The 27,431-nt window shown below is 41.3% G+C and overlaps 3 protein-coding genes across 6 annotated transcripts; 2 read left to right on the top strand and 1 right to left on the bottom strand.

The window, feature by feature from the left end:
* The first annotated feature begins 959 nt into the window (after positions 1-959).
* Positions 960-16,221, top strand: znf185 (zinc finger protein 185 with LIM domain). 3 transcript variants are annotated; one of them, XR_012595565.1, is made up of 35 exons: positions 960-1,060; positions 1,268-1,368; positions 2,342-2,404; positions 2,714-2,837; positions 2,929-3,039; positions 3,141-3,167; positions 3,305-3,361; positions 3,443-3,493; positions 3,590-3,661; positions 3,761-3,841; positions 4,031-4,093; positions 4,230-4,346; positions 4,435-4,888; positions 5,469-5,534; positions 5,659-5,733; positions 5,994-6,068; positions 6,298-6,372; positions 6,573-6,653; positions 7,012-7,074; positions 7,222-7,275; positions 7,491-7,559; positions 8,896-8,946; positions 9,054-9,098; positions 9,314-9,361; positions 10,712-10,768; positions 10,901-10,972; positions 11,099-11,161; positions 11,433-11,573; positions 11,844-11,897; positions 12,201-12,236; positions 12,936-13,007; positions 13,109-13,183; positions 13,301-13,366; positions 14,950-15,055; positions 15,678-16,221. XR_012595565.1 is itself a non-coding variant. In XM_074648327.1 (23 exons), the coding sequence occupies exons 12-23, from the start codon at positions 9,330-9,332 to the stop codon at positions 15,777-15,779; spliced, it is 876 nt and encodes a 291-aa protein (XP_074504428.1). In that variant the 5' UTR covers positions 4,435-4,888; positions 5,469-5,534; positions 5,659-5,733; positions 5,994-6,068; positions 6,298-6,372; positions 6,573-6,653; positions 7,012-7,074; positions 7,222-7,275; positions 7,491-7,559; positions 8,896-8,946; positions 9,054-9,098; positions 9,314-9,329; the 3' UTR covers positions 15,780-16,221. The 3 variants fall into 3 exon arrangements, 1 of the variants encoding a protein (XP_074504428.1); XR_012595566.1 differs by lacking the exons at positions 960-1,060; positions 1,268-1,368 and adding an exon at positions 1,626-2,231; XM_074648327.1 differs by lacking the exons at positions 960-1,060; positions 1,268-1,368; positions 2,342-2,404; ... (7 more) ...; positions 4,031-4,093; positions 4,230-4,346.
* pofut4 (protein O-fucosyltransferase 4) lies at positions 16,111-22,055 on the bottom strand. Of its 2 annotated transcripts, none has more exons than XM_074648326.1 (5): positions 21,903-22,055; positions 19,274-19,612; positions 18,759-19,139; positions 17,390-18,012; positions 16,111-17,221 (listed from the first exon to the last, which is right to left on the bottom strand). In XM_074648326.1, exons 2-5 carry the CDS (start codon positions 19,610-19,612, stop codon positions 17,071-17,073), a joined length of 1,494 nt encoding a protein of 497 aa, XP_074504427.1. In that variant the 5' UTR covers positions 21,903-22,055; the 3' UTR covers positions 16,111-17,070. The 2 variants fall into 2 exon arrangements, with proteins under 2 accessions (XP_074504427.1, XP_074504426.1); XM_074648325.1 differs by lacking the exon at positions 21,903-22,055 and adding an exon at positions 19,899-20,085.
* rab9b (RAB9B, member RAS oncogene family) lies at positions 21,512-27,284 on the top strand. The gene is made up of 2 exons (XM_074648330.1): positions 21,512-21,649; positions 23,933-27,284. Exon 2 carries the CDS (start codon positions 23,990-23,992, stop codon positions 24,599-24,601), a length of 612 nt encoding a protein of 203 aa, XP_074504431.1. The 5' UTR covers positions 21,512-21,649; positions 23,933-23,989; the 3' UTR covers positions 24,602-27,284.
* The last annotated feature ends 147 nt before the right edge of the window (positions 27,285-27,431 follow it).

The following is a 27,431-nucleotide window of genomic DNA, read 5'->3' as shown; positions in this document are numbered from 1 at the left end:
TTGTTAACGCCAGACTGCCTCATTTTCATAGTATTCCTGTCAAATGTGTTCATTAGCTGATTTTTGCAGTTTCAAGGTGAAGCATTTTTGTCATTCCGTGTCTTGGTGTGGTGACAACAAGGTGGGAGTTAAGTTCGAATACTTTGCATTCTCGTTTTAATTCTGCGCCAGCAGCACCCTAATGATTCACTGCTGCTAGAGTCAGCATGACCGGGCAAGGCCGTCTGACTGGTTTCTTGTTCAGGGGAGAGGGAGAGGGATCCAGGTAGATAATAGACGTTCACACTTGTGTTCACCAGAGTGAAACTTTGGTTCTCAGACTTGCTAATTTCCTCTTCCACCCCCTCCATCTGATGTGTTGCGAAATCTATTCACTCCCTTTTTCTGATTTGAAAAGACTTTGTAAATGTATGCACAGCATGCCTGAGATTGCTTTTTGTACTGAAACAATGGACGGCTGGTCTCCATGTTGGGCATACTGTGGCCAGTCGCTCAGAAAGGGCTTTATGTTCAAATTTGTTGAAGAAATTGTAGCAGGAGCATAGACTTCATCATGTTTCTTGTCTTTCACTTATACAAACACAGTCACTCACATTGATCAAATATTCTGTTAAAAATATGCTCTGTCTGCATTCCTATCTAGAACATGTACTACGAAAGGTTAAACTAAGTAATAATTGACTGATTGTGTAAGATATTTGACCTTCAAGTTGGCGGTGTCATTTTTCTTTTACAAAAACAAATGGAAGTACTAATTTTTTTTATTTCAAATATAAAATTAGAGTTCAGTACATTCCAAATGAGTTTGTCTTTCATGTTATTTTTATTGACGTGTGGGCCACTCTTTCTGTTTGCTATCTGTGTGTTGTTCTTGATCTCGTTTTAATGATGTGTGTGTTTCCTGGGTTTTCTTACCCAGGGAGCATGAGAGGAGCATTCCCACGGGAGACGTCGCTGCCAGTCGCCTCCTTTATGTTTGCCCTGCTGTGCACCCTGTCGTCGCCCTCTTCCCTTTGCCTCGCTCGCTCTCAGAATGGATAGTCAGCCACCTGTACGACAGGTATGTGCTTGCTGACTCCCCTGAACAAAGCGCAGGTGTAGTAAACAGAAATGAGTTCTTAGCAACCTCTATTATGCACACACACACACAAACACACACGCACGCACTCACACACACACACACACACACACTGCTCCACCCCATATCTACCTTCCTGGACTGGCTGAGCTTGTTAGTGCTCACGCCCGTACCTGTTTGCTCGCACAGAGACAGATACACCTGTCGACACCAGTCGCAGGGACAAACTAGTCGGAGACTCTCAACTGAGCTGGGTGGACATTTCTCTGCTGGATTTAAAGTGAAAGCAGGTAGGTAATCTGGCTGGCAGGTGTATTATTCACAACATGATTTCAAGTATCTGGATAGATTCTGTATTTTTAGCTTCAGTAATCAGCAGCTGTAAGAACAGAAAGTCTAAATAGATAATCAATCATGCTACATAAACTGTTTGTTGAAAGTGTTAACCGGTTGGTTGTCGGTGTTTGCCCTCTCATTTATCTGGGTGTTTCCCTGTCATGATTGCTTGTCAGTAGAGTTGTCTTTCCTGCTCCTTGCCTGTCTTAAACGCTATTGCTCTTCATCAATCATTTATCCTGTGTGTGGACGGATGTGCTAAGCCTAGGATAAATATGCTTTCTGAGCCGTCGGTGTATTTGTTCTGTCACCAAACATTGAGGACAATATCCCCATGAGATATTATGGCGACGTGTTTTAGAAGGATTCACAGCCCCGGGAGTTTTAGGCGTTATATTTGCATTCTGAATTTGGCTCTGCAATTTTGCATAAGCTGTAGTCCGCGCCTACTTTCAGATAAGGAAATGGTGTTTCATTCGTATTTTCCTTTTCTTCTTCAGTTCCCAGGAGAAGTGGGTTTCTCTCTGAGTAGCTCACTTTTGACCTTAAATAACTGAGGGGGTCAACTAATTTGGATATGTGTGAAAGGAAGCAATATTTACCCAATCACATAAATCATTCTGAGCAAGTATATTTTGTATCCAAACAAAAAGGATCATATATATATATATATATATATATATGTATGTATATATAGGCGTGTGAGTCCATTCATATTTAGGCAACAGCAGTATTTTTTGGAAAGTGGTAGGACAGGATCGTCGACATGTTTAAAGGATGACACAGGAATGCTTTGCAGAGCACATATTCTTCATTGGTAGGGAACATGGCGTGGGAAAGACTTTTGAAACTAGATCAGATTTCAATTTGTTGCAAATTCTTCTAACACTACCTCTGTCTCGATGTGTTTTGAAATATGTTTTTCAGGTGGCCTTTAAAGATAACAGAGCAAAGAAGAGAGAGAAACGTCTAGAACAAACATGGCACAAAGTGAGTAGGCTGACTGATGCGATCTGAATGTGAGATGACGCGTTTCCTCCAATGAAAGCAGAGTTCATCCGAGGGCGTGTCCCTGTACCAGGCTGATGACTGGCACAATCAAAATTCTGATCTTCTGTCGCTGCCTTAATTCAATGCAAAATACTTGATTATATGCTGTGTGTCGGCCCAAAGGGGACTGAGCATCATGCATGCTATCAAGCATACAGTGATTTAGAGGTCATTATGATGTGGCTTACAGTGTGTGTAATATCTCAGCTGGTGGTGTGGGTATGTGACATGCACGTGTTTATGTCTCAGAGGGAGAAAAAGCATCTGTGTTCCGTACCACCAAAGTGCGTACCAGGATCAGGGGAGACAACAGCTGGTTACAGCGCGGCACTAGCACTGATGATGAGACCGAAATCAACAAGGAGAAACCATGGTGAGCCACATGTTTAAATAGCGTTCTGATCATATCACCCATTACTCAGTCACTTGAACAGACAAAACCAAGTTCCTTTGAATCCATGCAGGTTAGCAGAAGTAAGGGCCGGCCGTTTGAACGGACCCACTACTGTTGAGACCAGTTCAGTGACGTCACCAACACAATCCATTCCGTCGCCAACCAAGCCAGATGCTGAAAGGTAAACACAGGTTTCTAATGTCACAAACTTATCTACCAAGTACTCAGAAACCTTCCACAAGACATGATTGTGCTGATAATGAGTCTCTGTTTTGAATTTAGAGCACCACAGTCAGGATACATAATTAGGTAAGACCAGCACTTGCACATTTAGACATCCAATTTGAAACTACAGACCTAAATCAAAAGCAGATGTTGATGGCACCACATGGGGCATTTTGTAATTGAAAGAATGAATGTACTCACGTTTTTTGTTTTTCTTTCAGAGGTGTTTTCACTAAACTAGACAAGCCTGCTTCATCCTCAACGACTAATGGCGTTAGGTAAGAGCTTCTCTTACTTGATTAAGCAGAGTTAATAGTGTGACTAGACATTCCCACATCAATGTGATCTTTTTTTTACAGTGGAACAACGACACAATTCACCAAAAAGTCTTCAGAGACCTACAAGAAAATGTGAGCACACACACGAATCAGATTCCCAGGTTGGCCTCTGGCAGCAGAGTGAGAATGTATTTTCATGAGGTGTGTGTTTGCGCTTCTGTTCCTTAGAGCCCCCTACACTGTGAAGACCGCCGCAGACAACCAGGAGAGCCAGCTTAGCACCGAGGAGCAGGAGAAACGGTATGACTCTCCTACTCACGCAAAAAGAACGCAACCCAATTTGAACCGGCACGCCCCGGAAAAGATATTACATTAACATCATAATGACTCATTTCGCAGGACGGAGGCAGCCAGCAATGTTGTGAAGCAATCTGCAGTCAGGCAACGGTCTTATGTGCTTTCTGCTGCCAAGAAATTTGAGTACGTATGTCTAATGTCATTCTCCCAATGCTGATGTTAACACTCAACCTGTTTCTGGAATTCTTAAATCGTAAAAGAAATGAGTTACATATTTTAAAAACTTGCTACAAGTTGAGAAATTGTGCTTTTCACTCACACGTAAAATATTTTTGGAGGTATTTATGAAAACTGTTTGTTGAAAAACCTCAGGGCTCAAGAAACGGAGTCCGACACCTCAGTGGTCAACAGCAGTCCAGCATTTGTGGCTAAAAGGTAAATGCTCCCTCTAACATTCCTCTAAAACTAAGGACAAACCTGTAAGTTTCAAATGTCACTCTGTCTGTCAACTATGTGTGCACGCCCAACTCACACATGCAATTCACACGAGTGCTTGGCTACAAATGTGCAGGGTGGAGATTGCTGATGAAGATGAGAGCGCTGCGACTCCGGCACCTGCCAGCACTCCGCCCCCCGTCGTCCCCGTCACATCTGTTGCCTCCACTCCCAAGCCCAAACCATGGGAAATGTAAGTCCTACGCCGTGTTTTCTATTTCCAGTTCAACAAGTGCTTTCTGTTCCTTCAGTTTCATTCATTACACTTGTGTGCTTCACAGAGTTGACACCAGCGTTAAGACAACTGTTGAAGTCGCTGTTAATGAGCCGGTGGCACCAAAGGTGGAGGAGGAGGAGACCGCCCCAGAGCCTGCGGAGGATGACCCCTCTCCAGTGTCTGTCGTTGTAAAAGACCCATTTGAAGGCATGACACCAGGGTGCACCAAGGTGGCCACTCCTCTCCCTGTACTCCTCCCAGAGTTTGTTCAAGCAGTCCACGCAGAGCCAGAACCAGAGGATTCAGACTTTTCTGGGCAAGTTAACGTCACTCTGGTTGAAATCGCTCCCAACCCCAGTGTCACCTACTCCAGAACCCCCTGCCCCGGCTTCACGTGCGCTACTTTCACCTGCCCCACTTTCACCTGCCCCAGTGTCTGCTGTAACGGAGATCACAGTGAACACTGAACCAAAACCAGAACGACCAGTACCAGCACCAAGACCGTCTCCAAAGCCACAGTGGGAATTCCACTAACTAAAATCCGTGCTTCCACATAACATATGTATATGTAGTGTCAGTGGTGGAAAGTAAATAAGTACAACCGATTAGTCGACAAATCGACTAAGAAGAGGCAGCCCTAGTACATTTACGTTAAGTACAGGTTTTAGGTACTTATCCTGTTGTACTGTCCTTGATTATTACTAATACATGCTACTATACACTTATACTCCACTACAGTTAAGGGGAAAATAGTGTTATTTTTTCTCCACTACTTATATTTCACAGCTTTATGACAAAAGCATCTTACAATATAACCTTTTACTCAAGTAAAGGATCTGAATGCTTCCACCACTTCCTAGTGTTAACATCAGTATAACATATTTCTAACACTGTGATAATAAGCCTCAAACATCAACATAATGTCTGACCAGATATTTTTTATAATAGAATGAATGAATATCATAATTCTTAAGCAAATCTTTGAATGTGCCTTCATATGCTTTTCTTTGTGCATGTGTTTGCTCTCATTCTTTCCACGTCTTGTGATTGAAAGCTGCCCTGGTATGTAATGTGTTTGCTCTCCATCTATTTTCACAGATCCAATGTTGACACGCTCAGCGCCTTGTCCGACACTCTCCTTTCTTTCGGCACAAGTTCAACCAGGTAGAGGAAAAAGAAAAAGATGAAAGCAGTCAGAAACCAATATGGAAAAAAATATATATATTTTCATGTTTAGTGCCTCCAGCCTCAACAACCATCTGATAATAAGAGTTTATGTCCTCTCCAGCTTTAAGGATGATGAGCCAGTGCTGGCAGAGGAAGAAGGAAGCTCAGCAGCCGACAGTCACACCGCAGAGGACAGGTATAAAACCAACAACTTCCTCATTCATGACATAGCAGGGTTGGCTAGAAAAGAGATAATGGCCAACTGCCACCGTGTTCACTTCAAAGTATTCATAAAATAACCCACATCTCAATTTCAGGTGCCTAAAACTACCTCACACAAGAGGGTGTCCCAAATTAGACCTGATTAAATGTGGCACTTAAAAAATGTAATATAGAGAAGCGTGCGTACGTGCCAAAGCAGGTGCACTCATATTTGTTTTCTCTTACTGTCTGCAGTGCTGAAGAGGAGCCAGGTCCAGAGCTCAGCAACTGTATACCATTGACAGACGATCTCCTGGCTCTCTCTGACGGGTTTGTTAAAAATACATTCTTACTGTTTTAAGCAATCCTCACATTAGAAAATCCTCTGAATATTACCCACAAGGTGGCACTGTTGGACTTCTAATGATTCCCCTTCTCCTCTACCTCATCTGGCCTGTTCTTGCCCTGAAATCTCCTCTGAATCCTAAATCCCCCCCCCCCCACCCTTCCTTCATCACCTTCTCCACTTCCTTTTCCTCTCATCCTTCCGCCTCCGCAGTCCAGAGGAGTCAGCAGATCCCGTTCCCCCCAGCCCAGGACGCTGGAGTCAGGATCTGCTTAGCGGACTAGACAGGTAGAGGAAGAGAGCTCTTTCCCACCCAAGCCCCCAAATGCAGAAGTTATGCGCAGCATTATCCTTTCATCAGTAGAAAATCAATATCTCTCTTGTCAGTAGCAAACAGAGGCATTACCTCAACTTACCTTGCCAGAGTTGGATGTGCAGTATCAAGGGAGCTCTGCTCTGTGTTTGACTTTTGTGTTTGATGTCTTTAGTGAGTCAAACCCTGTAAAGACCAGTGGCGCCCTGGATCTCCTGGCTGGCGGTGTCATTCCAATCAACACAGAGGCACGCAGGTGAGAAAAGACACAGACTCGTGGTGGGCTCTGCTCCCCCATCCCTCCCTCCTTGTGTGCACCACTAATTCTTATCACTAGCAGATGAAGGGGCCAAGCGTCCCCGCTTCCTGTAGGTGTAGTGTAAGATTTTTAATAAACCCCATCCGCCTCAAGTTTGATCCATGAATCAGGGCTCCCCCAGCATTCTATTTTAACCCCTGCACCGTGTTAGATAGAAACAAAGTCGCAGATTCCTGAAGCGACTTGACTAAAGCTTTGAAACAGAAAAGCCACGTCTTATCTGCGGCGTGACTGGAAATAGAAGAGAATGTTCTGTACTGATTAGTATTGCGGCTTTGTTTTGTTTCTCCGCCAGCTTCAGTGTGTGGCGAGAGGAGGAGGAGAAGACGACACATGAGACAGTCAAAGAAACACAAAGGTAGAGGGAGATGACAGGCTGCTCTTAAACAATTATCTATCTATGCAGAGCTGTTCCTGCTAAGAAGTGCCTTCTATCCAGATATGCCTTGTAATGATTTATACTAACTTTGCCTGCAACTATGCTGTGTCTCTCTCTGCCCGCCAGCCTCACAGAGACAGTCACTATAACCACCAAAACTGTGATCATTACTGACGAAAGGTACGAGGACGCACACACAGAGAATGCACTATATTCAGACGGTTTTCATGCTCGTTAAATAGTTCAGTGGGTTTCAAGCTTTCCTAATGGACTGGCATTGTAAATAGTGTATGAGAAGAACCACGCTTACCTTTACTTGCCCTCTTTTCCCTTCCCATCATGCCATTCATCCGTACCACCTCCCTCCTTCCTTTTTCTATCTCGTCTCCATGCAGCCAAGAGGACAGCGTAGATCCATGGAGCTCACAGTCACATGTGACGACCACCACATTCACTGAATCAAGGTAATTTATTTACCGCCACGTCACATGTGGGCTGCTTTAAGATGTCTGTGGTAAAGTGTATGCAATATGTATGTAAATGTGTTTAAAAAATGTTTTACTCCACTGACTCTGAGTAAGAAAGAATCATTTGCTTAAAAATGGGATTGTAAAATAGATTCCAGTTAAATAGGCAAATTAAGTTTAATACGGTTGATAAAATGTATTGTTTATATTAGGGCTGTCAAAGTTAATGCGATAATAACGCATTAATGCAAATTAGTTTTAACGCCACTAATTTCTTAAAAGGCATTGAGGCAACTTGTGATTTAGGTTGTAGCAGGCTCAGTGAAGGTACTGGTATCATATGAAACTAGAAAAACCTAAGGAATCCATTGGTACCAACCATGTCATACTAGCTTGTCGGAAGGAAGGCTCCAAACTTACGCTAAATTTTGGTGAAGAAAAACTGGCATGGCCATTTTCAAAGGGGTCCCTTGACCTCTGACCTCAAGATATGTGAATGAAATGGGTTCTATGGGTACCCATGAGTCTCCCCTTTACAGACATGTCCACTTTATGATAATCACATGCAGTTTGGGGCAAGTCATAGTCAAGTCAGCACACTGACACACTGACGGCTGTTGTTGCCTGTTGGGCTGCAGTTTGCTATGTTATGATTTGAGCATATATTTTTATGCTAAATGTAGTACCTGTGAGGGTTTCTGGACAATATTTGTCATTGTTTTGTGTTGTTAATTTATTTCCAATAATAAATATATACATACATTTGCATAAAGCAGCATATTTGCCCACTACCATGTTGATAAGAGTATTAAATACTTAAATCTCTCTTAAGGGGAACATTTTGAACAGATTAACAAATCTCCCTTTAAGGTACATATTGTACAGATAAAAAATGTGTGATTAATTTGTGATTAATCGCAATTAACTATGGACAATCATGTGATTTATCGCGATTAAATATTTTAATCGATTGACAGCCCTAGTTTATATATAAATATTTCTTGTTGGTAAAATATCTGAAAACAGATTTGATAATATTAATGATCTGTTCAGTTTTTTGTAATTGGTATAGACTGAAATCAGGGTTAATTTTAGGTGAAGAAAACCTGAAATACACTGGTTTTGCCGTTCAGCAGTAGAGTAGTGTTTCCATTTGAGAAAGACTCAGATCCTGATTCTGATTGAGTTTGGCCCCGGGTTCCTCTGTGTTTCTGTTTACCATTCAAACTGCATTAAATCTTTCCATTATGAGTCAATGTGATCAGAATTCCTCCGACACAAGATGGGCCATGCTGACAATTGAGAGTGAAATCAGTGTGAAATTGTTTTTCAGCTCGGCTGATCCGTTTGATCCATATCCGATAGGGACCACATCCTCTAACAGGTAATCATATTGGTTCGGTGCTGTGACTGTTTTCCAGCCAGCCTGAATGCATCTCGGCATGCATAATGCAGCAGCTTCTGATTATGAGTCACTTTTCTCTATTGCAGCTCCTCTGACCTGCTCCAGCCTCTCTCTGATATTTCCATCAACAGGTACTGGAATGATAATGCAAATTTCCCTTTTTCTATATTGTAACCTCTGTTTGTAGCACTGACACTATCATGTTACTACATGATAGCATAACTGCTTCACTTTGTCGGCTATTGCTACAATTATTATTCATAATCAGCCGCTATCATACCAGAAACACTGAGCACAGTGGCTACACCTTATTCATACTGTAATGTAATTTTTTTTATTTCTTCAGTGCGTCAACTACTTATATGGAGAACAAAGATCCAAGTCCAGTAACCAAGTAAGTTGCACTCGTCCAACACTTTCTCTGTGATCAAGCTAACTGTTAAAGCAGCAGTGGGCAGAATCGGAGCAAATTTGATTAAGAAACGTTATTTTTATAAAACGCTCACTATATCCTGACAGTAGAGCATGAGACAGGTAATCTGAAAAAAATGTGCCTCGGTATCCTCCGGTGCTCCTAATGGCATCTGCAAGATTTCGCAGACCGGAGGAAAACAACCAATCAGAGCCGAGCTGGAGCCTTGCCGTCTCTGAGCAGCTGTCAATCACCCACAATGCTGCTGATCAAATATTAATTAATATTCTGTAGTGTACTGTTTAGCTGTAAAATGAGAAAGTTTGTGACTGAGCAGCCATGTTGAGATCAGTTGAGGAAATACCAAGCACCTTCCACCACCCGGAGCAAACTTTCTCATATTACAGCAAACAGTACACTACAAGATGTTTCTGAAAACATTTGAGGCGAGAAATAAGTATTACAGTAACAGAATATTGATTCATATTTGATCAGCGCTGCCTAGTTTGAGCGTTTGATCAGAGTTAGCGAGTGATTGAAAGCTGCCTCCGTTGAATGAACAGCCAATAGGAAAGCTCTCTCTCTGAAATGACCTGTGATTGGCCAAAGTCTCCCGTCACGGGCTAGATTTTCTAAAGCCTGAAAACAGAGCCATGAGGAGGAGCAGAAGTCTAGCTTTCTTAGAACACTTGAATTACAATATGCTGAAAGGTTATTATGGAATTTTTGCCCAATGATGCCAAAAACATTCTGTCTACTGCAGGTTTAAGTGAAGTGGGGCTGCACCTAACAATTATTTTCTTTATCTGTTAAATTGCTAATTATTTTTTTGATTAATTTTGACAGAAAACAGTAGGAAAAAAAATGACTTCAAATAGCTTATTTTGTCTGACCAACAGTCCAAAACACAAATGTATTCAAATTATGATGAAATAAAACATTCTTACATTTGAGAACCTGGATTCAAGAAATGTTTTGGTATTTTTTGCTTGATAAATGACTGAAATTGTTAATCGAAAATCAGCAAAATTGCTGGTGATAAATTTTCTGTTGATGGATTAATCTATTAATCAAATAATCTTAAATTAAAACTTAATTTTAGTGCGGTTTTCTTTATATTCAGTGTGACAGTGACATGTTTGAGAGGTGACAGGAGATGAGAGGAGAGAGAGCAGTGGGCAACGATATGCATCAAAGGTCCCCGGCTTGACTCTGGGGACATTCGGGTTCATAGTCAGTGCTATAAATCCGCAGGGCTCCTCATTTTTCTGAATTTCTAATGTTTTATTTGAATGTTTTCTTCCCCTTTTTGTGTGTGCGTGTGTTTGACAGTAATGCGTTGGAATCCCTTGCAGACGACGTCATCCCTTTCAACACTGACACCACAAGGTATTAAACAGAGTTTAGTGCATAATTGTGTTATGAATGTATGAGTGAGACATGCAGAGGAAAGAAAGACTCAAAGTGCACACGTCTAATATGCTCGATCTGTCATAACGTCTACATCCTCTCTCTCTCCAGTCTCAGCTCTCATCGGTCATGGGCACACTCATGGCAAACCAGCCCCCCCGAGCAGGCAGACACAGAAGAGAGGTGATGACACTTTGATTTACTCCTTTACTTCCACACAATGCGGTTCACTATGTTTCATTGATACTACATGCACCCATCCATGTCCATTACGCGCTAAAAGCCTTTCAATGTATGTCCCACTCTCAGCCAAGAAGCTGCACCGGGAGGCCAAACTGTAAATCAAGAGACGCTGGTCAAGTTTGAGAGAAAGTAAGTCATCCTTTTTATTAAAAGCCCTGTGCGCGCATCTGCTCCCTTTATTCCCATAACCTCCTTCCCTTTCAGTAACTAGGCTTTTGCAGCATTTACTCATTGAGCCAGAAAACATTGTGCACTGGTGCTGATGAAAATAGGTCAGACATATATTTGTTACAACTTTTGCCTCACAACTGCGGTAAATCCCCTTCCAGTCTTTTTTAACAATATAAGGAGCGTGAATTTGTCATCCTTTCATTCTACCATGTCTTTGTTTGAACTCAAGGTCCTCTGAGAATGACTCCCCATGGGACAGGTGGACATCACCCACTGTCTATACTGTCACCACCACTACAGGAGAGGAGGAGGAGGAGGAGGAGGAGGAGGAGGAGGAGGAGGAGGAGGAGGAGGAGGAGGAGGAGGAAAGGTATCTCCACTGTGTCTGGGCTCATTAAATGCATATTAAACCACTTTATTTTTCACAGTTTCAGCAGGAAGTCATTATAGCATCTTAAAATGCAGTGCCTGTCAACCATTTAATTGAAAGCAAGCTAAATACAAAGTTGAAACTTCCTCACGGCTTAGTCGGAGAATAATCAACTCTTTCTAAACTTGTTATTTCTACTTTAATGCTGTCGCTTCTTCACCTGTGCTGCCAGACACTTTTCATAATGCAGGGATGTCTTCTGTTTTGCAGCGCCGGATACACACAGACACAGACGGAGACGGTCACAACCACCACCACCTTCAGGTTTGAAATTCTCACCTCTTATGATGAAAAACTGGGGAGATTAGAAGGGATTGACAGTGTGAGAAGCATGTTTACAATTACAATGGACGGGGAGGAGAGCTCAGAAAGAGGCAACGTTGCAGTACAATAGAAAAGAGACCACACCTGGTCAATAAATCCCGACCCCTCTGGAGCTGTGAGTCAGAGAGATCAGCCTCATGCATTTTATACAAACTGCAGCGTTCTTGCTTACTGGATAAAGTCCAGCGTGTTGACTGCTACAGCCCACACTAAAAGTCTGATATAGTTTTCTTTACTTTCCAGGGAGATGCACAGTGACCCGCAGCCCGCTATGGATCGGTAAGTTTATGATCTTAATGTCAGACGCAGCATAATGCAAGAATACTTTCTCCAGAGTGTTATTTTCTACTATTCGGTCTGCTGATTTTCTGACTTTTGTAAAGACGCTCTCCTTTAACCCTGAGCTTTTTGTCTTTTTTTTTTATTTATTTTAAGCAAGGATGTGCATGGGAATTAAATGTATCTGTTTTTGTATGAGTGGAAAAAATTTTCATTTAAAATCAAACCATCTAATATTTAGTTCACATCTGTTTTTTTCTCTCTGTGTTTGCAACACAGCCGTCTTAGTTAAGGGGTGAGAGATTTAGGCCAAATCCCGTGGGAACGCTGCTGTATTTGCTTAATACTGCAGTCTGGATCTAAAGTTCACCTGCAACTCCAGCATGATTCCTGGTTAGGCAGGCTCCTGACTATTACTGAAGCTAAATGACAAGATCTGCTATCTCATTGTCTTTCAATTTGCCCTCATTTCCTTCCCTCTAATTATCAGTCTCCAGATGTCAGATTAATGATGTGTATTAGAGATGTCCTTTTGTCAAATCACAGCCCGTTAAACAGCATGCCATTAACAAGCGATGGCAGAAAATGATTACCTCCTGAGTTACATTTGACAGATGTAGAGTCCTTCTGTGTAACCCATCGCACCGCTGTCGTCAGTGAGTGAGAGATGAGGCTAACGCTGCTGCACTCTGTCTCCAGTTATGAAACCTATTCCAGGACCGTGACAGAGGAAGACCAGCGTGTCCAGACACCAGAACCTGAGGCCATGAAGTGAGTGATTTTTTACAAACGGGACGTTTGAATTAAAGTGACAGCTAATATTTTAACTATGCATATTAACTCGCTCTTTCCTTCATCTGCCTCTGCTCAAGGGGGTTTGTATACGTGAAGGAGTACGTCAACGCAACAGAGCTGTCCTTGCATAACGCCAGAGACCTAAACGATGGGTAGGACCAATACATGATGATTCACACAATCAAATAACGATTTTGATTAAAAGAAACTGCTGAATAAACCTTCCAGCACTGCTCTTATGATTTACTGAATGCTCTTTTTTTCCATAGTGGGTCAGATTATTTGACATCAAGCTCCACCAGTTACTCTTACAGCAGCCCCTCCTCTTACTCCAGGTAATAACACAATTCCCTAAATACACATGAGCCCTTTCTCCCTTGATTGACACTTCAGCTGCTTTCATTTCTTACTCTTCAAATGACGATTCATTTGCTTTCACCAATAACACATCAACTGACATTTCAACTACATTTATCCGTTTCTCTTCAACTGACAGCTCAACTCCTTTCAATGCTTACGCTTGGACTAACACTCCAAACCCTTTCAGATCTTCACTTTTGGAAAAAAGGTCTAAGCTCTTCGAAGTCCCACAACTTCCACTGTTCATACACAAGTTACTTAAATTGCTTTCAGTTACACTTCAGTTGACACTTCAGGTTATATTCTTGCACCAGCACTTACATCTTTCAGGACCTCCACTTCAACTGACACGTCCAGCTCAATTTATCACTGATACTTTTTGACATTTCAGCTCCTTTCAGCATCGTCACTTCAACTTAAAAACTAAACTTTACTCTTTAGTGCTCAAACTTAAATTGAGACTGTAAGTTAAAGGAATATTTCACCCCCAAAATTTCCACTTGGATATCAATTACTCACCCCATATTACCATAAATTTGTGAAGTAAACTTTGTTCTTCTTGCATGCCTCCACGGTGAACGAAGAATCCAAAAACAGAGAAAAGTCTTGACGAATTGAAGTAAATGAGGGGCCACGTTTAACAACAGTAAAACTATATCAAAACATCCGTTTACAAACTCTAACACAAGTCGTGCAGTATAATCCAAGTCTCATTTATCCAGTCGTATGCTCACTACTTCCCAAACACATGCATTTTGCTAAAACCTTACTATTTAAAACACTTCCGCATAAACAGTATAGTCGCACGGACTGAGTAGCGCCTGGGCACGCGCGAGACTGGGTGACAGCCCTCATTTATTTCAATTCATCAAGAATTTTCTCCATTTTCTGATACTCCGTTTACCGTGGAGGCATGCGAGAAAAACAAAATCTTCTTCAAGAATTCACGGTAACATGGGGTGAATAATTGATATACAAATTATAATTTTGGGAGTGAAGTATTCCTTTAAATTCAGTGCCTACACTTCAACTGAAATTTCAATCTCTTTTAGCACTTCTATTTCAACAGCCACTTCAGCTACTTTCGCTATTTGTATTGTGATTGCCACTTCAACTTTAACGTCAGCTATTTCAAATGATTCAACTTCAGATTTTCAGCAGCGAGCACACGTACATCTTCTTCTAGTCGCTCTTGTTTCTGTACTGGGTCGGATTATTTGACTTTTCTCTTACAGCAGCTCCTCCACTTACTCCTGGTAACAACACAATTCCTTAAACCTGTTTTAAACCAGCTATAAGCCTAAGCCCTTTCTCCCCCTGCATCGTTATTTCCAGTTCTGCTGAAACTAGATACATGTAAGCAGCGGGGCTGAAATTCCACCAAGCCTGCTCATTAGGAGGCTAAGTGGAGACATCAGAGGATTATTTACACTTATTAAGTTCCCTCGCACAGGACAGAAAGGGTCACAGGTTATTTCACCAGACAGAGCTGCAGTTGCATGATACCTGCCCGAGTCAGTGGCTAAACTAACTTGTCTCAATCGCTGTGTCTCACCAGCGGCCAGCTGCCATCCTCCTGCAACTTCTGCGGAGAGCCAGTGGGCAATGATGCCAAGATCACCATCGAGCACCTCAATATCAACTGCCACCCCGACTGCTTCAAGGTACTTCGCCCTGTCTGCTCCGATACATTTCAGCTCAGGATGCAATTTGGTATTTATTGGACTATAAAAAAGTCCTTGAAGGGACGGACCTGGAGGAAGTGAGCTCCTAAAAAAATTGTTTGACATTTGGTAAATGGGTTTATTTGCTTTTTATAGAGAGTTAGATGAGAAGATTGATACCATTCTCACGTCTGTCCGGTAAATATAACATGACAGCCAGCAGCCAGTTACAGCTTAGCTCGGCGTAGACACTGGAAATATCCATTGTTCAAGAATCCGCCTACCAACAGCTCTAACGCTTAATAAAAGCTTTATTATAACATGTTATATCTTGATTGTTGCAAAACAGCCAATAAGTGCATTTCACAAATTGTCAAACTACTTCTTTAGTATTTATAATAACTCACATTTGTTCCTTAATAGTTTTCTCTACAAGTCTTCAAATACAAATTATATTTAGCTACATATTGCCAGTATATGAATCAAAGTTAATTGTGTTTTCAAAGCTGCAGCAGTTTTGTATATTATGTATTAGGGAGCAGTAAATTAGCATTTCAAGGATAAAAAACACTGCATTTTCTCATAATTACATTTTCTAAAAAACCCTCTCCCAATGTTTCAGTGCGGTGTGTGTTGCAAGCCGATGGGAGACCTCCTGGACAGCATGTTCCTACACGATGGGAAAGTCCACTGCGAGAACTGCTACAGCAATGCCTTGGAGTGATTATCCTCTGCAGCCTCTTATCCTCGTCCCCTTCCCTTCATGTTCATTTGCATATAAAGTGAGTGAGAACTGGTCTTTCACATAGTTTGAACTGTGTTCGGTTTGAACTCAGGAATGATGTGGTTTAGGGTGATCAAAAAGGTCGCTATACAGAACAATATGACTATTTAATGTTGATTCCTTCTAATTTCTCGAACATGTTATACAAGCATTTGTTGTTTTATTTTCCTGGTGGTGAAAGCTGTATCTGCCTCAGTAAACTATGAAGGATGTGTGTTATGAACAGACTTAATACTGGCAAGTGGGGTGCAACATTATAATTAAACAGTAGTTATGCAAGAAACGTACTTTATTACAAAATGTTTACTTCTTTTGCTCTTGTTACAAAATAGTGTGTTCACATGTATGATGCTTTGTTAAAAAAATAAAATGATTTATATAATCCTGTTATAAATATGTGATGCAAAGACAGCGCGTTAGCAGAAGCACAAGACTGTCATGTTACATGTTTAAGAAAAGGATGATTAAAAACTATTGCACATAAACATCTCATCTTAGCGTCATGTAACAGAAAACGGTTCAGGCAATATTATAAAGTATCTGCCGCAGTAATTCATTAGATGGCTGCTCCTGAGGACTACTAACTTTGCAAAATGCAGTGGTGATTTCCCACAGGGGAGTTGTGCTTAACTTTACATTTGCCTTTCTCAAAGCCTTAGTAAAATAATATTTTTTTCCTTGCATAGTCACTTAAAATAGCCGTGTACATAAATGTGGCTTCAGCTAATAACCATCAGCTACCTGCTGAGTAACTGTAAAGAAGCTTATGCACTTCGCTGGCTACTGTCTTGATGGTCTTCACACACAGTTAGGCAGAGCTCCCCTGGCTCTGCCCCGGTCCAATGAAAACCCGCCTCCCATGAGGATGTGCCTCCGCGGAACAACTGCACTGCATGCAGTTAATGTTAACAATGCAAAGCGGAGTGAGGGCAATGATGGCACCTCAGTTATAGCAATAAAACAACTTGAAAATGTTAGCATATAGAACATTATTTTCCCATTACTTAACTTGAGATAAAGGACAAACGTATCATGTCAGCTGAATACAATATCAAAATCTATTATAGTAGGACCAAATTGCTCATAAGGGTAAAGGAGTTTTGGCTCAGGTGCAAAAGGTATTAGTAATTTCTGCTCCATTCCCTCATTTAAACAGAGGGGATGCATAATATAGGACACCTCTGTAGTCCTGGACGTGATCCAGCATGCTCTGTTTGTTTCAAGGCCTGTGTCAGTGTTTTCCTCTGGCTCTGCTCACAGCAATGTTTTGGATGTGCTTCCACAGCAGCAAAGGGTCTGACTCGTTATGTCTTATCAGAGACTCCAGCCCCTCTGCTTGGTCCAGGCTCTGCCAGTAATCCTGGGGCCAGATATGCAACCATCTGCAGACAGATACACGAACAGATTAGGCTCATCACAGAGGATGTTTTAATTAGACCATTAAAATAGACTGACGTCTCTCCCCTTGGGACATTGTTATTCACATTAAAAGCACAGAAAGTAGAAGGGGTTTCACACCTGGCATGGTGAATAATTTAAGACAAACTCACCCATCATCTGCAGGCACATCTTGGACATGTCCGTACCCCGGGCTAGGCAGGGGGCACCCCATGTGAGAGTTGTTGGCCATTTTAGGCTGAGGAGGCCGGTTCCTCTCGGGGGCTTTCCTATATGCTCGTTCTGCTGCCAGTCGGTCATTCTCCCGGTCGCACACGTAACACTCAAATCCATTCAGGTAGTTGGGTTTGCTCATGTCATTAACCCCCCACTCGCGGGTCTCCAGAGCCTCCAGCAAACGAGTGTTAGTGATGCGTCTGGGGCTCTTGAACTCTAAATATTTAGCATATTCGTCGTCGTTCGCATCGAGACGTTTGAGGAATTCACCGAGAGCTTCCGGTGAGGGGAAGTTGTCTATGATGATTGCGGAGTGGTCGTTAGGCATCCAGTCCGCCACCACGGAGGAGCCTCGATACACGGGCACGCAGCCCTGATGGAGAGGCCGCCACAGCTTCTCCGTCATATAATCCGGACACAGGCCGTTCTCCAGCGCCAGGTGGAACTTGTAGCGAGCAACAAAATTCATAAAGCTGGCTTCTTCGCCGGTGGCTGTCGACGTGTCAATTAGATGTTCAGGTAGAGGTTTGTTGTTCAAGCATTTCCCGTAAGAATCCACCTACAGAGAGAAGAATAACGAGTGAGAATTAGAAAGATGGGGACACACTCAGAAAACATTTGGAGATTATTAATGCGATACTGGCTCACTTTTAATGGTCTACATTTTTCATTAAATCTATTTGGATTTTAACATTTTATTCCCTGATGGGGATTCACAAACATCACACTGAAGCCTAGGTTTACAGAGCATTTACAGAGGTGGTACTGCGGTTGCATCTGTGAGTAATGTTGACCGTCTGACCTGTGTGCACAAGTATGTGCAAGTGGAAACAAGAAAGACTCTAAGCTACAGATTTTCAGTACATGCAATCCAGTTGATGTTAAGTGTGAAGAATGGCTACGGTAGGGTTCAAAATTGAGATTAATGAAAATGGTATTCAACACCAAGCAGGAATGAGTCTTGACATTTGTGCAAAACAAGACAATTAGAAAAAAAGAGGATTCTATTTGAGAATAAATGTTGGAGGATGAGAGCAAAATAAATAATACATCAACAAACCACACTTTAGTACCACCTTAAACCAAAGAGAAGTGCATAACAACATCCGCAAAGCTTCTGTTTATTTTAAATACAGCAATGCAACAGCATGTGGATTGTGAAACTTTATTCCTCCTCAGTTATAATAATTGGAAGATTGCAGCTCACTAAGCATACATCTTGTATATTAGGAGTCTTAATAAACCAGGTAGTAAACTAGAAACAGCTACACTCATCTAGCATGCATAACATCTCCTGTACTGTACCTGAATATACTTCATGAGCTCCTGGACATATCTGTTTCTGTCTGACGGCACGTCGCAGTGAGACTGCATGTAGAGCACAGGAGCCAGGCCCTCCTTCCTCAGTCGGTTCTTCTCCTCCAGGGACACGGCCACGGGCTCCAGCAAGTAATCCAGAGACGGCAGCCACTGCAGGGTCAGAGGATAGTCAGACTCCCTGCGAAACGTGGCCGTGTAGTTGAACAACCTGATTCCCGGGCCATGGGACAGGACGTAGTTATTCATGGGTGACTCTTCGTGGAACAGTGCCCAGGTCTGGTGGCGGAGTCGAGGGAGCGGTGCCTCATATGCCCGGAAGTCAGTTCCATAAAAGATGATGGATGCTGTCCGTTTGTACAGCTGGACCTTTTCAAGATCAAACTCAACATTACTGGCAGTCAGAACAACTTCAGATGATGATGATGATGATGATTATTAATGTGAGCATGCATCTTCTCTCTGGGAGTTTCACTAAAAGGCTTTATGAGGTTATGTGGTACCTTGCGGTTGCTTGTGACCAGACAGGAGGATGTGGCACAGTCGATGCGCTCGGTGTCACCGGGGAAATGTGGGAACAGTCCTCCACTCCACCAGAGGAGAATGGGCAGCTCCTTGTTGCTGCGGCGATCAGCGTTGCCAGGTCCTCTGTATGAACTGATGGAGGCAAACTCCATCTCTGACAGAGCACTCTGGGGCTGAAAGGCTCCTCGGTCCACTGCATCCAAGGCCTCCAGGGGAAGTTGGTCGTCTGGAAAGGAGGCGAAGGAGACCCAGACCCAGCAGAGGACACCAAACAGCCCCAGACAAGCACAGGGCACCAGCCTGCCCCTACCTGCCATCTGCAAGGTTGGAGAAGAACAGAAAACACATGTCAGAGACTTGCACAACTCAAGATACAAGTAGGTCACCATGCAAAAGAACTAATAACTTTCTTATAATAGGAGTGATTTCTAAGTCTCATAAATAAACTTTGTTTTGGTGCTCATAACCCCCAAATGACAGTATTGTGGATGCATTTATTTATCCTTTTACACAACATTAGCAGCTGACTAACATTTCAATCCTATGTGTCAGTGGTTTTCTGAGCATGCACCAATATATAGAAACATTTACACTGTTTCCTACCATCACCACAGCAGCAAACACATGAAGGGGAGGTGTTCTTGATTCTTCAAACCAAAAATAAAGATCTATTCTCCTGTATAAGTTAGTTTTGAGGAGCTGTGATGAAGTGCAGCTGGACGGTACAGTGAGAATAATAACAGCCGGACTCTTCTTCTATGTTTTCTGCTTTTCTTCTTCTTCTTCTCTGGTCGCAAACTAACACCAGCTGCACACCTGCCACCTACAGCTCCGGAGCGTGTGTTGCTCTATTAAATGACTGGGACTAATGCAACATAAATTATTTGTTCACTGTTCAGTTTCCACAAATTCAACATTAAATTATTTATTTTTTCTTATAAAAAAAACCATTTTACTAGAATACGATATAGAGCATGTAGAGTGTGTGCATAAAACAAAAGATACATGATTAAAGTATAGACAGGTTAACAAATATAAATAATAATATAAATATAATAATTAATTAATTATATTAATAATAATTAATATATTAATATTATAATAATATAAAATAGTCCTTTATTAGTCCCACAGCGGGGAAATTTGCAGAAAAAAAATAATTCATACAGAAACCAAAATAGAAAAAATAAAGTCTTATGTCAAAACAGCTTTGAAATATAATTTCCAATACCAATACAAAACAGTCTTTTACATTTATCATCATTTACATCTGCAGAAGTAAATGTAAGCCTGTAATAAAAAGTAGACCACTTACACACCAAAAACTGATAATAACCTGATATTTTCAGGTGGAATTTCATACATTCGTTCATTCATTAATTCTCACTGTGCAATATCATTTTCCACTTGTGCAATTTTGTTAATAGTCTGTTTATTCTCAATACTGTATATACTGCTCCTATTTTTATACTTCCTTCTATTTAAATGGTTCATATTTTGTTACACTTTGTTTAGCTCTTTTTTACTGTGTTAGCTGATGCATCTTGTTTTTTGCACTATCCCCTTTGCTTCTGTACACTGCAAATTTCCCCACTGCGGGACTAATAAAGGAATATCTTATTTTATCTTATTTTTTAATCTTAATCTGCAATGGGACTATTACTAACAGCTGTCACATAAATATAATGGAGCAAAAAATTGCAATATTTCCGTCTGAAATGTAGTGTAGTAGAAGTACAAAGTAGCACAGAATAGAAAAATACCCAAGTGAAGTACTTTTACCTCAAAATGTTCTGAAAATACATACAGTAATACTGTACGACTGGAGTTACCCTGCACCATATTTATTTTTAACAGTCTCTTCTGCACTATAGTCACTTTTTTAATAGTCCTATATCACAGCTGTTACCCTGCACTATATTCAGTTTTAACAGTTTTTCTTCATCTCCTTGTATTTTTATATCTGGTATATTTTTTTGTACTTTGCACTACTGCCTTTTTTACTGCCTTTTTACTAACATGGTTTGTACTATGGAACTGTGATGCTGGAAACATGAATTTCCCTCGGGATCAATAAAGTTACCATCTATCTATCTATCTATCTATCTATCTATCTATCTATCTATCTATCTATCTATCTATCTATCTATCTATCTATCTATCTATCTATCTATCTATCTATCTAATATTTGTTGTCATCATTTTTAAGAAGTGAACTCTGCGGGCTTTAGGACCATGTTTAGGACCTGGGTTTGTCTGGGCGGTGGTCACGTCACGACACTCAGCCTCATCAGTCAGATGTAGATGTAGAGGAGGAGGTGCAGGCCAGCTATATATACACTATTAGCAGCAGGGTGAGTGAAAATACATGCTTTTATATTTATATTAGATGCATATAATTGTAGATATATCACCTCACTGCGACATGTGTTCTTTAGTTGCTTTTAAACACAGTTTTGAGGCTAATAGGTTAGCATGACCAGGACAGCATGTCAACAAGCCGCTAGCCGGCTAGCGGGTCAGCTGGTCCATTGGCTGGCTGGGAGGCTCTGCTAAGCTACACACTGTTATTGTCTGCTGCATTGTAGTTTTTAAAAGCCCTTTTACCTGTTTCGGTTCCGAGTTAACTTCTGCTCTGAAACACTTCGTGAACAGTAACGCAGAGACCCTCCAGGAGGCTGTTTATCCAGAGTTATAGCCTCCAGGCTCAGTTTACAACAAGCTGGTACATGTTAGGGGTCTGCGCATGCGCACTGGATGATGTCTCCAGAGTCATCATCCTGATGAGCCCCTGTTGTTGTTGTTGTTGTTGTGGCAACACTTCACCTGTTATATATGTCATAAAATGACAATAACCTGATTTTTTCAGGTGGAATTTCATTCATTCATTAATTCTCACTGTGCAATATCATTTTCCACTTGTGCAGTTTTTTTAATAATCTGTTTATTGTCAATACATGTTTATACTGCTCCTATTTTTATACTTCCTTCTATTTAAATGGTTCACATTTTGTTACACTTTGTTTAGCTCTTTTTTACTGTGTTAGCTGATGCATCTTGTTTTTTGCACTATCCCCTTTGCTGCTGTACACTGCACATTTCCCCACTGCGGGACTAATAAAGGAATATCTTATCTTATCTTATCTTACTCCTACAGTTGCCTTAAATTCTGTAGGATGATGTTATCATATGATATGGCTGGCAAGCATAGTACATGTGTAGGTTATCATGAGTCAGTATTACTGTGTCATGTAGTCAGGGAATGAAATTATCATCTGCCACCTGCCAAATACAGGGTAAATGTTGGCTGTGGCAGGTAAAACTTGCAGGTCACCTGCCACCATGAGTGTGATTTAACTATCCTTTAGTACAGATACACTCAATTATTCCACAAGGCATGCTGCTGCTACCAAGATCCAAAACCAAATCAGGTCAAAGTACAGCAACATACAGAGCAATGAAAGAATGGAATTCACTCCCAAATCAATATTACACAACAAAATACTATATATGGTTTTAAAAAAAAACACTAAACGAGCATTACTAAAGAAGAAACTTTGGTAATTAATAAGTATTCTTGGGTGTGTTAAAGGTATTAAGGGCATTCCATGTTAAATTGTGATATTTATCTGTTAGATCATGATAGATTCAGTCGGAGCCTTTCTATTTTCTTTGTGTTTTTGTCATTTAAACTGTGTCAGTTATTGTTTTATTTACAGTTGACGTGCATTACAATGTGTTATGTTAGTGTATGATGAGTAGTGTGAATGTTTATTTTTGTATTGTCACCATGTAAACTATGTTGACCCCAGAAAGAATAGCTGCTGCTATGCAAAAGCTAATGGGGATCTAAATAAACAAACAAACGAACCATGGCAGATAGGTTTTCCTTATATTAAAGGCAGGGTTGACGATATTATCCAGTATACACTATTTGTTATATTGGTTGAAATGGTCTTTACACCCCGACAGCGATCCATTACTGATGAGCTCATCATCAACATCGTCGACCCTATCTTTAAGAAATATTATTTTTAAAAAGCAATTCCTAAATTAAATTTAGTCATGGATTAAGGTTACATGATATATTCCATAATTCTACGGTCTACAACTGACTCAGTGTTTACAAGTCTAAAGTGTTCTACATAGATTTCAGGAGTGGCAGACAAAAAAAATGAGTGGCCGGTAGAAATGTGCAGTGACCTGCCACAGTGGCAGGTAAGGAAAAAACTTAATTTCAGACCCTGCTGGCAAGCATAGTACATTTGTAGGTTGTCACGAGTCAGTATTACTGTGTCATGTAATAAACAACAGGGCTGTATTCATGCAGCCCAGAGCTTCAACCAGAGACCTTTGGCAGACATCTCGGTCCTTCACCCTGTCAATGTGCACCTCAAACTAGTCAACCATTACACATATCTCTTTCTGTCAAGTTCATTAGAGGTTAAATACAGATGTTGCTAGAACAGCAGTCTTCTCCCCTAGTTATCTACATTGAATCGTTAGCGAAGTCTAGCCCACAGACTGCTTTGGGGTGTTGAATGTTTCTTGATAATTCAGTATGTTTCATTTCCTATTTCCCTTGTAGTGATTTGCGTTTCACTTTGATTGTGTATTATTTCGCTTCCTCTTTTTAGGTTAAATCGACCCTGGTCTGCCACCTGGTGTGGAGGCCTTGCTGGGTGGGAGGAAACATGATGAGCGGGAAGAGCCTGCTCCTGAAGGTGATCCTGCTGGGGGACGGTGGAGTGGGCAAGTCCTCCCTGATGAACCGCTATGTCACAGACCGTTTTGACTCCCAGTCCTTTCACACCATCGGCGTGGAGTTCCTAAACCGGGACCTGGAGGTGGATGGGCGTTTGGTCACTCTTCAGATCTGGGACACAGCAGGCCAGGAGCGCTTTAAGTCCCTGCGCACGCCCTTCTACCGAGGCGCCGACTGCTGCCTGCTCACATTTGCCGTGAACGACCTGCAGAGCTTCCAAAACCTCGGCTGCTGGAAGAAGGAGTTCATGTACTACTCGGATGTTAAAGACCCTGAGCGGTTCCCTTTTGTGGTGCTAGGCAATAAGGTAGACATGGAGCAGAGGGAGGTTGGCGAGGACGAAGCACGGGCCTGGTGTGAAGAGAGCGGCTGCTGCCCTTACTTTGAGACCAGTGCTAAGGATGACACTAATGTCACAGCTGCATTCGAGGCAGCTGTCAGGGAGGTCCTGGCAGCTGAGGACCAGATTGACCATGCACTACTGAGTAGTACTATCGATCTCCATGGCAACCGCAAAACCTCTCGCGGGTCTTGCTGCTGATTGGTCAGGTGTGAATCCACCTTGTCTTAATCTCTCTGGCTGAACCTCGCCTATGGCAGTGATGAGAGCCAGTCAGATATTGATAATGGTACACATACTGTAGGTACAAGGTACTGAGTACAGTATCCCCTGAAGATAATGTGGATAAGATACAGCTGCTCTGATGAGGGCCGTGTCAAGGATTCAGCTGGTGTCTAGATTGTTGAATTATTGCTCTAACCTGAGGTACAGACCTATGGTACAGGCACACTGTAACAGGCACACTCATCCTTTGTACTCTGTCTGCTTTCAGTAGTGTTGCACAAAAAACATTTCCACCCAGTCTCAGCTTTGTCTGCAGGAGTTGTATCAAATAATGCTTTCAGAGCACTTATTTTAATTTAAATGATATTGATTAAAACGTTAGAGAGAATATACCAGTCCTCTCTTGAAGAGCACACTCTACCTTTGGCACAGCGACATACAGTCGGTCTTGTAACTGCTCAACAGTACATCTATGAGCAGATTTTTCCTGGGTTTTAGAGGGACTTTGAATACAACACCACATTTTCTTGTAATTAGATCTTTCAGCAGAAGGAGAGTTAATGTATTTTCTGCACACAGAAAGTGTCTTTCACTGACAGTGTTCCCGATCCAGGCAGATATTATGCATGAGAACCATCAACAACACCATCAGTATGATTACCAATATGATTTGAGGTACGAGGAGCTTAAATGATTGCTGCTCTCAAAACCAGGATGACCTTGTTTGTTGTCAATGAGAAGGGAACTGTAAGCTTTAATTTTGCAGCTCTGATTGTAAGCATTAGGTACGAGCTATTGTGGCGCCCTCATCTATTTGTCTGTTATATGTATTCCCATTGCACTAGTGTGTAGCTGGAGGTGTCAGGTGTGGAGGTGTCAGGTGTACGGGTTAGGTGTTATCAGATTATTTCCCATGATTTATGTACATGGGCCTGTTTACTAAGTACGGCTCAGTGTTTCTGGAAGTTCAAAAATAATACTGCTTTTGCTGCTGTTGTTGATAGACTGCTGTTTATTTTTCTGTGAAGCACACCTCCGTCCTCCGACCGACGTGTTATTTACTTTTACAGATGTGTGATATTCTGTTTGATCAAGGGCTGATTTAAGTCTGTTTTCCTGATTTATAAAGGAGGTTATAATTCTCATAATTAACTATAATTTTCAAAAAATGTTTTGGCATGCTTGTAATCCTGCGACTGCCTCGGTGATTGCACGGCAGGCCTTAACATTCCAGTCCTTTAGCATTGCTATTCTGAAGGTCTCCTGTGCTTTCTGATACATTAACATACACCTTGTGCTGTCTGTCTGGTCATTTAAGGTCTCAGCTGAATGTGAAATAGCCTGAGCACAAGGATAAGGCCATTACTACTAATGTGTGCATTGTGCATCTCCCGTCCATTCATGCAGTATTGAGTGAAACATACAACGGAGTATTCTGGCAACTTAACAATGTTTACTTTTTTTCAGCTTGGTGGTACTTTACTTCTTACATTTACACACAGGCTCCCTTTGGTTTCACTGCTGTCAGCCAGAGGGTATTGTTTTCTGTCTGTATGGTTCGAAAAAATAATTAGCTGATATTCAATGCTTCAAACTAACATGGTCTAAAATCATTCTCATCAGTATTTTGATTGCTGCTGTAATAGTATTTTATATTGCGTCTACTCAAACAACCAAACATGTTGCAAAAATAAGATCAAATGTTTTCGTCTTCTGAATGCACAAAGTCACCACGGCTCTTATTATAGTGCATGTTCTCATGTGTTTTTTTTCTGTTTTGTTGGAGGTCTTATGCAGCCTGAGATTTGCCTTTTAGATCAAAGATTGCATCACATTTCAATGTGTGTGTGCACTAATGGTGAACATTACAAGAGCTTCACTGTGAAAGTGAACCAATCAGGTACAGTCATATTTACTTATTACATGGATCTTTGGTTTAATGTAGGCTTATAATACATAGCTTGTTCATGTGGGTGTGTTGAGTATTACTAGCACTCACAGCAGTATGAGAGGAGCTTCATTAACTGTGAACTGAGTAGGGCATTTTAACTAAATCAAACTGGTAGCCTACATTAATTCAAAGCGAAAATGAGGGCTGTTAATTTATCATTTGTCAGTGTTAATGTGTTATGGATTAAACAGAATACTTTGTCTACTTACTGTATCATTTCTGTTTTTATCCTATCCAGATAATGTAGCCTATCACAATGTTTACCTGAGAATCAGTTGGTACTTATAAACTGGTAGCATAACCGTACAGTATGTTGCTCTCATGATGCTGTCTTACATCACTGCAAACCTGTCTTATGTCAGTTTTTTTTTTATGTTGCTGAAATATTTATGACTGTAAAAACTAATTTCTTTGGGCTGTCCATATTAATGGCTTTATGTAAATCGCAAAGGGCATTCATTTTATAATAATGTACAAAATGACACTGAACGTCTGTCTCACCCTCAGTGCTCAACCCCATGAGTGTGATTTAATCTGTGTGAAAGTTAAGACTGTTCATCTTGATTATGTGTCTGATTTAATGGACAACTTCCCTTACTCCTCTTTTTTGCACTACGGAGGAAAGACTGGTTGTGCCAACATGCTGGCAAAGCGACAAATACTCCCCAGTGCTTGGCTACAAATAAAACATGCAACATACCAAATGGAGACGCTATCTTGTCTGTGAAATTCATGAAAGTATGTGCCTTTTTAAAAATGACTTTAAAGTTTGGAAACAAAAGCTCTTAAAAAATATTTTTAAAACTAAAATAGGTCACTGAAATGAATCAGTATACCTCAGCTCTCCACCTTTCA

Source organism: Sebastes fasciatus, chromosome 10 (assembly GCF_043250625.1).
Source record: "Sebastes fasciatus isolate fSebFas1 chromosome 10, fSebFas1.pri, whole genome shotgun sequence".
NCBI classification, from domain to species: Eukaryota; Metazoa; Chordata; class Actinopteri; order Perciformes; family Sebastidae; genus Sebastes; species Sebastes fasciatus.
The sequence above is the reverse complement of the archived record's forward strand: the minus strand, read 5'-3'. Positions and strand labels throughout refer to the sequence as shown.